We start from the raw sequence: 13,909 nt of genomic DNA on the forward strand, positions 1-13,909 counted from the left end.
CGGGGGTAGAGCTGTACTGGGGGGGGGGGGTGGTACTGAGGTGGCAGAGCTGTACTGAGGAGGCAGTTTTGTACTGAGGGGGTAGATCTGTACGGGGGCAGAGCTGTACTGAGGAGGCAGTTTTGTACTGAGGGGGTAGATCTGTACGGGGGCAGAGCTGTACCGAGGAGGCAGTTTTGTACTGAGGGGGTTGTAGATCTGTACGGGGGCAGAGCTGTACTGAGGAGGCAGTTTTGTACTGAGGAGGTAGATCTGTACGGGGGCAGAGCTGTACTGGGGGGGGAGTGGTACTGAGGTGGCAGAGCTGTACTGAGGAGGCAGTTTTTTACTGAGGGGGTAGATCTGTAAGGGGGGCAGAGCTGTACTGAGGAGGCAGTTTTGTACTGAGGGGGGTAGATCTGTAAGGGGGGCAGAGCTGTACTGAGGAGGCAGTTTTGTACTGAGGGGGTAGATCTGTACGGGGGCAGAGCTGTACTGAGGAGGCAGTTTTGTACTGAGGGGGTAGATCTGTACGGGGGGGCAGAGCTGTACTGGGGGGGGAGTGGTACTGAGGTAGCAGAGCTGTACTGAGGAGGCAGTTTTGTACTGAGGGGGTAGATCTGTAAGTACTGAGGGGGTAGATCTGTACGGGGGGGCAGAGCTGTACTGGGGGGGGGAGTGGTACTGAGGTGGCAGAGCTGTACTGAGGAGGCAGTTTTGTACTGAGGGGGTAGATCTGTACGGGGGCAGAGCTGTACTGAGGAGGCAGTTTTGTACTGAGGGGGTAGATCTGTACGGTGCAGAGCTGTACTGAGGAGGCAGTTTTGTACTGAGGGGGAAGATCTGTACGGGGGGCAGAGCTGTACTGAGGAGGCAGTTTTGTACTGAGGGGTAGATCTGTACGGGGGGGGGCAGAGATGTACTGAGGAGACAGTTTTGTACTGAGGGGGTAGATCTGTACGGGGCAGAGATGTACTGAGGAGGCAGTTTTGTACTGAGGGGGTAGATCTGTACGGGGGGCAGAGATGTACTGAGGAGGCAGTTTTGTACTGAGGGGGTAGATCTGTACGGGGGCAGAGCTGTACTGAGGAGGCAGTTTTGTACTGAGGGGGTAAATCTGTATGGGGGGGGGGCAGAGCTGTACTGAAGAGGCAGTTTTGTACTGAGGGGGTAGATCTGTACGGGGGGGCAGAGCTGTACTGAGGGGGGAGCTGTACTGAGAAAGCAGAGCTGTACTGGGGGAGGGAGCTGTACTGAGTACAGTTAAACTTATGGTTGGTTACTGCAACACAGCAGACACTTCATAGTGCCCATAATTTGCAAATAAAAGTTTTTTCTTTGTTCAGGTTTTACTTTAATCATCATCCATCACAAGAATTGATGATACAGAATATAATTGTTTTTGTCTCTTAATCTCTTTTTACGGATCACTGAGTGTTAAATGAATCAAATTTGTACTTTTTGAAGTAAGTTGAACACATGATGGTGTATTAAATGCTTGACTGATTAAAACAGCTTAAACAGAATATGGTTACCTAAATAATTCTAACCTCAGAAAAAAACTTTATTTAACCATCAGTCCATTAGCCATCTGACAAAATGTTGCGCATCATTTTGTTGTTCAGAATAATGGACACTAGATGGCAAAGTTTCCTAAAAATCTCCAATACAGTGAATGCACAGATCCACTGTTAGCATTCCAGTTTGTTTGTGTAGCCTCACTAAGTTTCAGCAGCTATTAAAATTGTTATGTAAAGAAACACTATTTTGAGGGCAGAATTGTCCCATTCTGTTTCAAAAGTAGCTCATGTAGCTTTTTGAGCTGCAGGGCATCAAACTACAGGTGCCTGGATGATCATATGGTCAATAGGCATGATTTAAAAGCTAAGGATTTAGGTTGTTGAGCTTTAAACTACAAAACGTTCAGGTGCGAAACATGGCTTATGCCGCGTATACACGATCGGTTTTCAAGTTGGAAAAATATATTATGGCTTTTCCGACAGGATTCCGCTGAAGTTTGCCTTGCATACACACGGTCAAGCAAAAGTTCGCTGAAATTACAACCGTCAAGAACGCTGTGACATACAACACTACGATGAGCCAAGAAAATGAAGTTCAATGCTTTTGAGCATGCGTTGAATTGTTTCTGAGCAGGTGTAGGGATTTTGCACATCAGAATAGCCACAGACGATCGATTTTTGGATAGGAACTTTTCCCGACCGAAAAATTAAGAGCATGCTCTCAATCTTTTGCTGGCTGGAATTCAGCCAGCAAAAGACTGATGGAGCATACACGTGGTCGCATTTTCCAATGAGAAACTCTCATCGGTCTTTTGTGAGCCAAAATTCCGATCATGTGTACGCGGCATTAGGTTCCATTCACACCTGTGTGTTTTATGTGCAGTGCATTAAAAATGTTCTGCATGCTACATCTTTGATGCGCTTTCATCCAAGCACACATTTTTTGGGTTCAATAATAGATAAAATAAATGCATGTAAAACTTGCCTAAAATGTAGAACACCAAAAACGTATCGCATAATGTGAACCGGCTCTTATAAAGGGGGCCAGTGATATATTTTGTACATCAAGTTTGTGTTACTGTCAGTATATAAAATAAAATACACAACTCTTGGTGGTCATCCTAATTTTCTTACACATTCAAGTGGATGTAAAGACAGAAGGTTTTTACCTTACTGCATAAAATGCAGTAAGGTAAAAAACCTTCTGCATGTAGCTTCTCGCGTAGCCCACCTAAATACATACCTGAACCCAATCTCGATCTAGTGATGTGCACGAGAGCCTCGACTCTCTCCCTTCTCATTGGCTCAGATACAGCAGCGGGAGCCATTGGCTCCCGCTGCTGTCAATCACAGCTAGTGACTAGGGAGCAGGGGCAGGGCTGAGCCCCGCTCTCTGTGTCTTATGGACACAAAGAGCAGGGCTTGGGAGCAGGCACGCATGAGTGCCCCATAAGAAGTGGCTTGCTATGGAGGCATTCGGCGGGGGGGGAAGGAGCCAGGAGTGCCGGCAGGGGATCCGAGAAGATGATGATCAGGACTGCTCTCTGCAAAACCACTGCACAGAGCAAGGAAGCATAACATGTTTGTTATTTTTATTGGCTCTCCAGCATTCCAGCACACCCACCAATTCTGCTTCTGTAATAATACCATATATCCTTCATCATGCCAAAAAGTGAAAATTATGTGGTCCACCTCCAAAATAAGAAGCATGCTGAAACACACTTGCATACCTTTAACTTCTAATTTGCAAACTACTTCAGCTTCTCCCAGATTATTAATAGCCCTGCATGTGTAGGTTCCCCCATCAAATGGGCTTGGTTTGCGGATGTTCAGTGTCAAGACACCTTGGCTATGTTTCATGATGAATTTAGGGTCATCTCTAATCTCCATTTTATTTTTCATCCAGATTACTTTAGGCTGTAAAATGAGAAACAGAGAACACGTGATACTTTAATTGAGTACAGTGGCTTTAATTTGCACAGGTAGAAAACCCACAATTATGTGATAAAAAAAAAAAAACATGCACTCTATTTTCTTATTCTGCAACTACATTTATAATCATGACTTGACTTAATGATCACAACTGTGAACATTGGGAGATGCATAACATTGGTCAACGTCTTCTTGAATTCAGCTGATATGAGCTTTAAAAGCAAAAAGGCTGTTTTACTCTGTAAAGAATACCCAGTAAGGAGCAAGGAAAGTAAAGACCAGCATTTTTACTTGCACGTTTGAATGATGTACATCAGTAGAGTTTCACCTCATTCACCAAGCTCTGGGGTCATAGTATTCTGTTCATCCCTTTATAAAGTTTCACCAGGTATATCTCTTGACCTCTGCTGATGTGCGCTTGGTCCACAAGGTTCTTTAAGTTGTGATCTGAGAGTTTTGGGTCCATTGACCTTTGTTTCCTCGTAGGCCTGTGTTCCATTGTATGCTATTGTTGCAAACACCTCGGGTTATTGTTTGTGGACATCCCATACCCTATGACTACACATCCTGTGTCCTATATTGTATGATTAGGATAATGGGAGTTTTGACTTACCTGTATATTCCATTTCTTTGAATACAATACAGGACACAGGTCCTTCTTCTCTGTTCACTATTTCTTCTTATTGTTTGCTTTAAAACTGGAGTCCAACAGAGTGGATGGTGTTATATGAGGGTGCACTGGGGGTTGTTCCCAGAAAAGTTTTGTCAGTGCCCAATCACCAGAAGGTAGCAGCATATAACTCATGGTCTAACACAGTGATCTCCAAACTGCATCCCGGAGGCTGGATGCGGCCCTTTGCTTGCCTTTATCCGGCCCTTGGGGCACTATTCCTCCCACTGATATGAGACACTATTCTGCCTACTGACACCAACAATGGTGCACCATTTCTCACACTGACACCAACAATGGGGCACTATTCCTCCCAATAATTCCAACCATAGGGCATTAATCTCTCCCCTGATACCAAATGTGGCAATATTTACTCGCACTAATGCCTGGAAAATTTCTGCACCTGCTGGCTACAGTCCAGCCCCCCTAAAGTCTGAAGGATTATAAACTGTCTCTTCAGCATTGAAGGGATCCACTACCCAGGGGGAGTTAACCTTGAAGGGATCTGGTCCCCAAGAGATCCACTACCCAGGGAGATCAGCACTTTGGGAATCCGGTATCTGGTGGCAGGCTATGGGTGGCAAGTGACACACTACATCTGGTGGCAGGCTGCAGGTGACAAGTGGCACACTGCAACTGGTGGCAGGCGAGAGTGGCAAGTGACATGCTGCATCTGGTGGCAAGTGACACGCTGCATCTGATGGGAGGCAAAGGTGGCAAGTGACATGCTGTGTCTGGTGGCAGGCGATGGTTCTAATCCTTTGCCACCTCTTGCAAAACAACAAAAAATGTCCATAGATACACTTCAAGGATATAATGATTTCCATGCACTGCTGCTCTTCACTTAGCAAATTTTGTTCACAGCACTGATCCCCAGTAGTGTACTGTTAATAGCTCTCCTGCTGCCTGTCCTTGATTTGGGCATACTTTTTCATTAGGATCAATTACACTATTGTCTCAAATGATATTGACAGGTGTCACAGAGAGAGGCCATGAGGGGTTTCAGGGCATGAATTCTACTTACACCCCTGCTTGATCCTTTCCTAAGAAACTCAAATGAAGAGATTGCCTATATGGACCAGCATATCAATAATATGGCAATATGAAGTGCAGAGTAACCATAGACTGTGTAGTCTGCTATAGTTTCTGGCTCTGTTTCTTCTTTTGTGTGCTGGGCATTCCCACTTTTCCTTTTGTATGTCTTGTCGTATCAAATTGCAATGGTTGTGGCAGCTGTGCAGACTTAGGAACTTGAGGGTTGTCTCAAGTTCCAGCAATTATGTGGTTTGACAAAGTTAACCTTGTTACCAAAATCAAATGCATCAGTTTTGGGAGGGTTGGCCCTTAAAATAAACCTGTGGGTATGTCAGAGCATATCACCTAAGTGCTATGGTCTTTCACTAGAGACAATAACGTACCTTTGGATAACCTCTAACTGCACAGTTCAATGCTGTGCTGTATCCAGCCACTACACAGCGATCTATAAGGGGTGTAAGGAACTTCGGAGCCATGCTAACATCCTGTTCTTTATAGTCTGATGGCTTAAAGATCAGGCCTGGGGAAAAGCAAGACATCACCATAATAGCGAAAAAAAAATAATAATATCCTTTTAAACAAAATATAATATAAAGGGAAAGGGGTATAATGGTCACTGTATTGTTAGCATGTTTTCCTTTCTAAATACTAAAAACTTCTGTAACACTTTACTTTAGAGTACATTAACCTCAGTCCCTCTAGCTGTTTCCTAAAAGGAGCTTTTAAAATCTAATGTTGGTACTACACAAAGATATATTCAGGAAAATTTTGGACTATACATGAAAATCCACATAAACATGCTGAAAACAATAAATGCATTTAGTATAGAACTCAACACAAGACTCCAGCTTTGCAAGACAAGAGTACTAATTTTATTCTGGATTCCTGTATGAATGTTTTGCCTTTAAAAGTGTGATGCCCTGTACACAAGACTGGTTTTACCGTCAGAATAAACTACGAAGGTTTCTCCAACGGAATTCCATTCAAGCGGTCTTACCTACATACGGTCAAACCAAAGTCCGACCAAAGTCCGACCGTCAAGAATGCGGTGACATACAACACGTACGATGGGACTAGAAAAAGGAAGTTCAAAAGCCAGTAGCCAATAGCTTCCGTCTCGTACTTGCTTCAGAGCATGCGTCGTTTTTGGTCCGTCGGAATAGCATACAGACGAACGGTTTTCCCGATAGGAATTGGTTCCGTCGGAAATATTTAGAACATGTTCTATTTCTAGGTCCGTCAGAATTTTCTAAAAAAAAAAGTCCAATGAGGCATACACACAATCGGAATTTACGATGAAAAGCTTTCGTCGGACTTTTTCTGTCGGACATTCCGCTCGTGTGTACGCGGCATTACACTATTTTATCTGAGGTTACTGTTATTTATGATATGCCTATCCATAGTATCTGAAACAGGAGACCCACAGAGCTAATGTGCTTGAAAAAAGCCTTTGCGCACTCTCTAGCTGCCATTTTGATTTGATATTTTAATTGTGGCTGATGAGAATTCCATGTAAAGAAGTATTACAATTAGAAAACAGCACACAATTTGTCATCGTTTGCTTGTTGTTTCAACAGAATAAATGTTTGACACTTCTCAGTGTGTATGCACATTAGGTGATGTACAGTATAACTGCATGGTTTGTAAATATTTGCAGCTTGAGATCTTGGACATAGATCCACTAATCTTGAATTCTTGAACAATTTTTTTATACAATAATATACCATTTAACTTTTTCATGTTTGGGGTGTGATGTGCATCACTAAATGCTTCTTTACATATGCTTTACTTGATGAAATGCTCGTACTAAGGATTTGATCACTGAATTACTTTCAGTTCACTTTGATACTTAAATATGGTTGGTGATAGACAGGAAGATATTTCTCCTAGAACGATGTATGATATCTGCCCATTTCTGAGCAAGTTTTATTGTCATTGGGTCCTGCTGTGGTACTTAAACAGCAGTCTTAATGGTGCACACATGAAGCTTAATTCACAAAGTTAACACATCAGGACTAGGGATTGGCTGAACACCCCCTGGTTCGGTTCGCACCAGAACATGCGAACAGGCAAAAAATTTGTTCGAACACGCAAACACCATTAAAGCCTATGGGACACGAACATGAAAAATCAAAAGTGCTCATTTTAAAGGCTTATATACATGGTATTGTCTTAAAAAGAGTTTGGGGACCCAGGTCCTGCCCCAGGGGACATGTATCAATGCAAAAAAAAGTTTCAAAAACTGCCGTTTTTTCGGGAGCGGTGATTTTAATAATGCTTAAAGGGAAACAATAAAAGTGTAATATTCCTTTAAATTTCGCACCTGGGGGGTGTCTATAGTATGCCTGTAAAGTGGCGCATGTTTCCCGTGTTTACAACAGTCCGAGAGCAAAATGAAATTTCTAAAGGAAAAAAAGTCATTTAAAAGTACTTGCGGCTATAATTAAATGTCGGTTCCGGTAATACACATAAAAGTTCATTGATAAAAACTACAAGGGATTCCCCACAGGGGAACCCTGAACTAAAATTTAAAAAAAAATGCATGGGGGTCCCCCCAAAAATCCACACCAGACCCTTATCCGAGCACTCAACCTGGCAGGCTGCAGGAAAAGAGAGGAACCGTACCAGGCCACATGCCCTCAACTTTGGAAGGGTGCTTTGGGGTAGCCTCCAAAAGCACCTTGTCCACATGTTGATGGGGAGAAGGGCCTCATCCCCACAACCCTTGCCCGGTGGTTGTGGGGGTCTGCGGATGGGGGGCTTATCAGAATCTGGAAGCCATCTTTAACAAGGGTACCCCCAGATCCCGGCCCCATCCTGTGTGAAATGGTAACAGGGTACAAATGTACCCCTACCATTTCACGAAAAATGTGTGGAAATGGTTAAAAAAACCACAATATACGCCTTGGGACAAGTCCTTTATTAAAAAAATTAAAAAATTAAACTGTCCCACGGAGTCTTCTTCTTCTTCTTCTCACGCTCCGACGGACTGAAAAATAAAAAAAATAAAAGCCGCACGCCGCCTACGATCTGCCTCCATGGGAGGCACCCGCCATAATGACTGGCCGCTCTCAGGTGACAGCTCTTTTATAACTGAGGGCAGGGCCACACGATGACGTCGCCGGGTGACCCCGCCCCCTCTGATGCACGGGGACATCCCTATGGCTTTCCCGTAGCGTCAGAGGGGGACGAGGCCACCCGGTCCACCTCCCTCTGACGCACGGGGACATCCCTATGGCTTCCCCTTAGCATCAGAGGGGGCGGGGCCACCCGGCCCGCCTCCCTCTGACGCACGGGGACATCCCTATGGCTTCCCTGTAGCGTCAGAGGGGGCAGGGCCACCCGGTTACATAACCGAGTGACCCCGCCCCCTCTAACGCTACGGGGAAGCCATAGGGATGTCCCCATGCATCAGAGGGGGTGGGGTCACCCGGCGATGTCATCGTGTGGCCCTACCCTCAGTTATAAAAGAGCTGTCACCTGAGAGCGGCCGGTCATTACGGCGGGTGCCTCCCATGGAGGCAGATCGTAGGTGGCGTGCGGCTTTTTTTTCTTCTTTTTCGGTCCGTCGGAGCGTGAGAAGAAGAAGAAGACTCCATGGGACAGTTTTATGTTTTCATTTTTTTAATAAAGGACTTGTCCCAAGGCGTGTTTTTTTTTACCATTTTCACACATTTTTTGTGAAATGGTAGGGGTACCATTTCACACAGGAGGGAGGCCGGGATCTGGGGGTCCCCTTGTTAAAAGGGGCTTCCAGATTCCAATAAGCCCCCCCACAGACCCCCACAACCACGAGCAAGGGTTGTGGGGATGAGGTCCTTCTCCCCATCAACATGGGGACAAGGTGCTTTGGGGGGCTACCCCAAAGCACCCTCCCAATTTTAAGGGCATGTGGCCTGGTACGGTTCAGGAGGGGGGCCACTCTCTCATCCCCCCTTCTTTCCTGCGGCCTGCCAGGTTGCGTGCTCAGATAAGGGTCTGGTACGGATTTTTGGGAGGACCCCACGCCATTTTTTTTTTAATTTTGGCACGGGGTTTCCCTTAAAATCCATACCAGACCTGAAGGGTCTGGTATGCATTTTGAGGGGGACCCCCACGCCATTTTTTTTTAAATTTTGACGTGGGGTTCCCCTTAAAATCCATACCAGACCTGAAGAGCCTGGTATGGAATTTGGGGGGACCCCCACACATTTTTTTTTTAAATTTTGGTTCAGGGTTCCCCTGTGGGGAAATCCCATGCCGTTTTTATCAATTAACTTTTATGTGTATTGCCCAGACCGACAATTCATTATAGCCGCGAGTACTTTTAAATGACTTTTTTTCCTTTAGAAATGTCATTTTTCTCTTGGACTGTTGTAAACACGGGAAACATGCGCCACTTTACAGGCATACTATAGACACCCCCTACAAAATTTAAAGGAATATTACACTTTTATTGTTTCACTTTAAGCATTATTAAAATCACTGCTCCCGAAAAAACGTCCGTTTTTAAAACTTTTTTTTGCATTGATACGTGTCCCCTGGGGCAGGACCCAGGTCCCCAAACACTTTTTATGACAATACCATGCATATAAGCCTTTAAAATTAGCACTATTGATTTCTCCCATAGACTTTTAAAGGGTGTTCCGGGGCTTTCGGATTTGCCGCGAACACCCCAAATTGTTCACTATATAAATTAACAAAAGGCATTTGTTAATTTAATGTTATCATGTTAACCATTTTGTGCCGGTGCCGCCTGGCCCTTTAAGGGGGTTTCTGATGCCGGGAGGTGATGTTTATGATCATGTGACCGCTGTGATTGGCTGTCACAGCAGTCACTTGCGATCGGGAGGCTTCCGTTTGCTGCTGGTAATTGTGCCGGGAGTGCGCAGGGCATGCGTTCTGGGAATAGCTGTATTTACAATCTGGTACACTAATATGCGACTGCTTAGCGTTAAGTTCCACCCGCCAATAGGCCGCATTATTTGCATACTGTCAGCGTGAAGGGGTTAACTTACAGTATATGCTTCTGATAACTTCCAGTTCCCTGCCCAGTTCTCGCAGTGAACTAAAAAACAATTCCTCCTATGATATGGAAAGGGGAGGTATTCTACAGTCCTAACACAACTTCTGTCCTACAGTGACAACAATATTCCACCCTAGGACAGGAAGTGTATTACTAGCAGGTGTTAACCACTTGCTGACCAGCTGCCGTTGTATACTGCGGCAGGTCGGCTCACTCCCGCAAATCGCCGAAGTTGTACGTTGGCTCTTTTAAGAGCTATAGAAGGCCTACTGCATGGCAGGGGAGCAGATGCATGTGGCTGGCAGTGGCGATGTCCACTGGCCACCTGCGATTGCTCCACAGAGAGCCAGGACGGGGATCTGTCAATGTAAACAAACAGGTCCCCGTTCTGACAGGGGAGTAGAGAGTGATTGTCTGTTCCTAGTGATCAGGAACAGCGATTTCTCTCCTCCTCCAGTCAGTCCCCTCCCCCCACAGTTAGAAACACCTCCCAGGGAACACATTTAACTCCTTGATCACCACTAGTGTTACTCCCTTCCCTGCCAGTGTCATTTATACAGTAATGAGTGCATTTTTATAGCACTGATCACTGTATAAATGTCAGTGGTCCCAAAAAAGTGTCCGATCTGTCCGCCGCAATGTAGGAGTCCTGCAAAAAAACTGCAGATCACCGCCATTACTAGTAAAAAAATAAAAAATAATAAACATGCCATAAATCTATACCCTATTTTGTAGACGCTATAACTTTTGCGCAAACCAATCAATAAACGCTTATTGCATTTTTTTTTTTTGCCAAAAATATGTAGAATACATATTGGCCTAAACTGATGAAGAGGTTTTTTTTTTTGGGGGGGGGGGGGGATATTTATTATAGCAAAAAGTAAAACATTTTGTTTTATTTTTCAAAATTGTCTGTCTTTTTTTGCTTATACCGCAAAAAATAAAAACCGCAGAGGTGATCAAATACCACCAATAGAAAGCTATATTTGTGTGAAAAAAGGACGTCAATTTTGTTTGGGTACAGCATCACATGACCTCGAAATTGTCAGCTAAACGACGCAGTGTCACAAAAAATAGCCTGGTCATTAAGGGGGAAAATCTTCCAGTCCTTAAGTGGTTAAAGGTAACAATAAATGATAAATAAGCCTGAAAAATAAAAGAAAACAAATGCAGCCATGAAATGTAAGGATGAGTAAGCTGTACTATATTACATTTTTCTTCTTGGGTTCAATTTTACTTTAGAAAGCTATGGTGTCTAGTTTTACATATGTTTCTGGATGGTAATTTATACCTACCTGTTTTTTGGATGACGGCTGTGTTCTTGGAGACTCCTGGGTTCTCACTAAGGCCAACTATGTTCTCACTGAACACTCTGAAGTAATATTCATTTCCCATGATGAGGTCAGATACTGTACAGCGTGGCTGACGATTGTGCTCATATACATTGAACCATTCCTGAGGAGTATCAGAGAATGACACAAAAAAGTGAACATTTGAACTTCTTTCTAAATGTATATTTTTTAGATTAACATAAAATTAAAAACCTAGCAATATATTTTGTAGAAAGATTTCAGTGCTGCTTTTCTTCAACACAAGAAGGGTTGGTCTTCAGGGTAAAGGATGCCATAGTAGAGATGTATGCAACAAGAAATTAAAATACAATCGGTAAAACTTGTTTTTTCATTTTGGATAGAGCAAGGGAAGATTATAACCCCTGTCAATTTTTTTTTTCACCATCTGTGTCACATTGTGGACATTACCATTCACTTCCTGTCCCATGGCCAAACAGGAAGTGAGAGGAAATCCTGCAAATAAAGAGAATTCCTTGGGAATCCTCAGGTCAGCAAAACTAGTGTCCCCATTGGAAGATTTCCTCTCTATTACTTTTCTGTGGACAACCTAAAATTTGGGGTAAATCTCCTTAACGGGGGCACAGACAGCAAAAAATCCTGACAGTTCTAATCCCTCTGCACTCTATCCAAAACTTTAAAAAAAGTTTTGCCTTTAGTTATACTTTAAGCTTACATTACGGAGGGTAATGTTACTGGAAGTGTTATTGTGAAGTTTAGTGTTACACATAGGGTGTTTATTAGGGCTTCTGTAAGGCCCCTTTCACACTTGTACAACTTGTCCAGAGAAGCCCGGAGCAAAAAAAAAAAAAATAGCGCAGGGCTTTCATGACGGTGAAACAGGGGACAGAGTGGAAGAAATAAGAAAGCTCACCTGATTGGGGCAGCTGGAGGAGGGGGGGTCATAGGCAGTAAAAAAGTAGATGGCCCCTCCCCAGCGGTTAGTGGCAGCATGAGGAGTGAGCTTGGCTGAGGCACACCATGTTGGTGGGGGACACACTGTTGTCCCAGCTGCAGGCAGAGGCAGCATCATGGGGTGCGGGGTGCCTGCAGGAGCGGCTGTCTATGATACTGGGCGATGGGGCACCTGGAGCCAGTACAGGGGGGCAGGAGTCCACATGAGCTCGGAGGTCTCGGCTGGCGGAGCAAAGCGGGGTTCCTTGTCCCAAATGGCTGTGGAAGATTGCCATGGAATCGTCTCCAGATGCATCAGACGGTCTGTAAGTGTCGCGATGTGGGCTGCATATAGCAGAGTATGGAGCGAATGGTTGTCCTTTTTGCAACAGGTCGAGATTGAGCAGGAGAGACAGGAAGTATGGTTGGTGGTTCGGTATTTTGTCTCATGGAATCTGGAAGAGGGGGTATCGGTGTCGGGTTGGAGAAAAAATTGTCAGGATTGGCATTTTTGTTCAAATTACAGGCTTGCCAGAACTTCATGAAAGATTTTTGGGTACGGCAAGCGATGAAGGGGTATTGGCGCTCTCAGAAGTGCAGGGACTCCAGGAGCCCTGTTTTGTTTGAGATTTTGGGGAGGGTTTTAGCCCAGTTGGTTTTTCAGTGTTCATCAGCCTATGAGGTCTCTTTGTTTAAAGCAGCATTCTCCCTTGCGTTCTTTGGGGCGTTTTGGATCGGTGAGTTAGTTGGCCCTTCCAAGAAGGTACAGGGGGGTATGTGGGCTACGCAGGTCACCTGTGGGGAGGATAGGTTGTCCCTGGTGTTGCGCAAATCCAAAACGGATCAGGTGGGCAGGGGCAGGTAGGTTTAGGTATTTTCGGTACCAGGTTTGATCTTATGTCCGGTGGAGGTGGTAAGGGAATTCCTCACAGTACGTCTGCATTTGGCAGTGTCCTTTTTGGTGCATGGTGACGGTACCCCTTTGTCAAGATTTCAATTAATTTCTGTTTTCCGGAAATGCCTAAAGGCGATGGGTTTGGGAACAAGGAATTTTCATTGCATTCTTTTCGAATTGGGGCGGCAATGGAGGCTGCCAAATGGAGATTGGATGAGGAGGTGGTGAAGCGCATTGGTAGGTGGGAATTGCATTGGTTCAGGTTATACGTTCGTTCTCACCTGTTGTCAGAGTAAGGGGGTAGGGGAGCTCATTGGGCATGTTTGTATGCGTATGCATGTTTATAGGTGCATATTGGTTGTTATGTTGGTTTGTTTTTTCTTCTCTTTCAGGTGTCGTGCAGGGCCTGGTCTGGATATTGGGCCACTCCTATGGTTTTTGGGGGTCAAAAAGAGCAGATGTTAGGCCTGATGAGAGACAATTGTGCATTCCTAGACAGGAAGCCTGTGTCCGGTGGTTGGGATTACCGGGTATGCTCTGGAGCAGTACGGCTCCAGAAGTGCATCGCTTTGCACGTCTGGATAGGCCGCAGGACGTGTTGGTGTTACACATCGGCGGCAATGATTTGGG

The 13,909-nt window shown here is 44.7% G+C and overlaps 1 protein-coding gene across 1 annotated transcript in view; it reads right to left on the minus strand.

The window, feature by feature from the left end:
• The window catches only part of LOC141110993 (myosin-binding protein C, fast-type-like), a 154,023-nt gene that overhangs the window by 15,741 nt on the left and 124,373 nt on the right, over positions 1 to 13,909 (minus strand). Inside the window, exons 26-28 of the mRNA XM_073602874.1 lie at positions 11,437 to 11,596; positions 5,520 to 5,656; positions 3,230 to 3,416 (exon numbers count right to left, since the gene is read on the minus strand). Coding sequence (XP_073458975.1) covers positions 3,230 to 3,416; positions 5,520 to 5,656; positions 11,437 to 11,596 — 484 coding nt within the window. The remainder of the gene's footprint in view (positions 1 to 3,229; positions 3,417 to 5,519; positions 5,657 to 11,436; positions 11,597 to 13,909) is intronic.

Source organism: Aquarana catesbeiana, linkage group LG10 (assembly GCF_042186555.1).
Source record: "Aquarana catesbeiana isolate 2022-GZ linkage group LG10, ASM4218655v1, whole genome shotgun sequence".
In the NCBI taxonomy this organism is placed as follows: domain Eukaryota; kingdom Metazoa; phylum Chordata; class Amphibia; order Anura; family Ranidae; genus Aquarana; species Aquarana catesbeiana.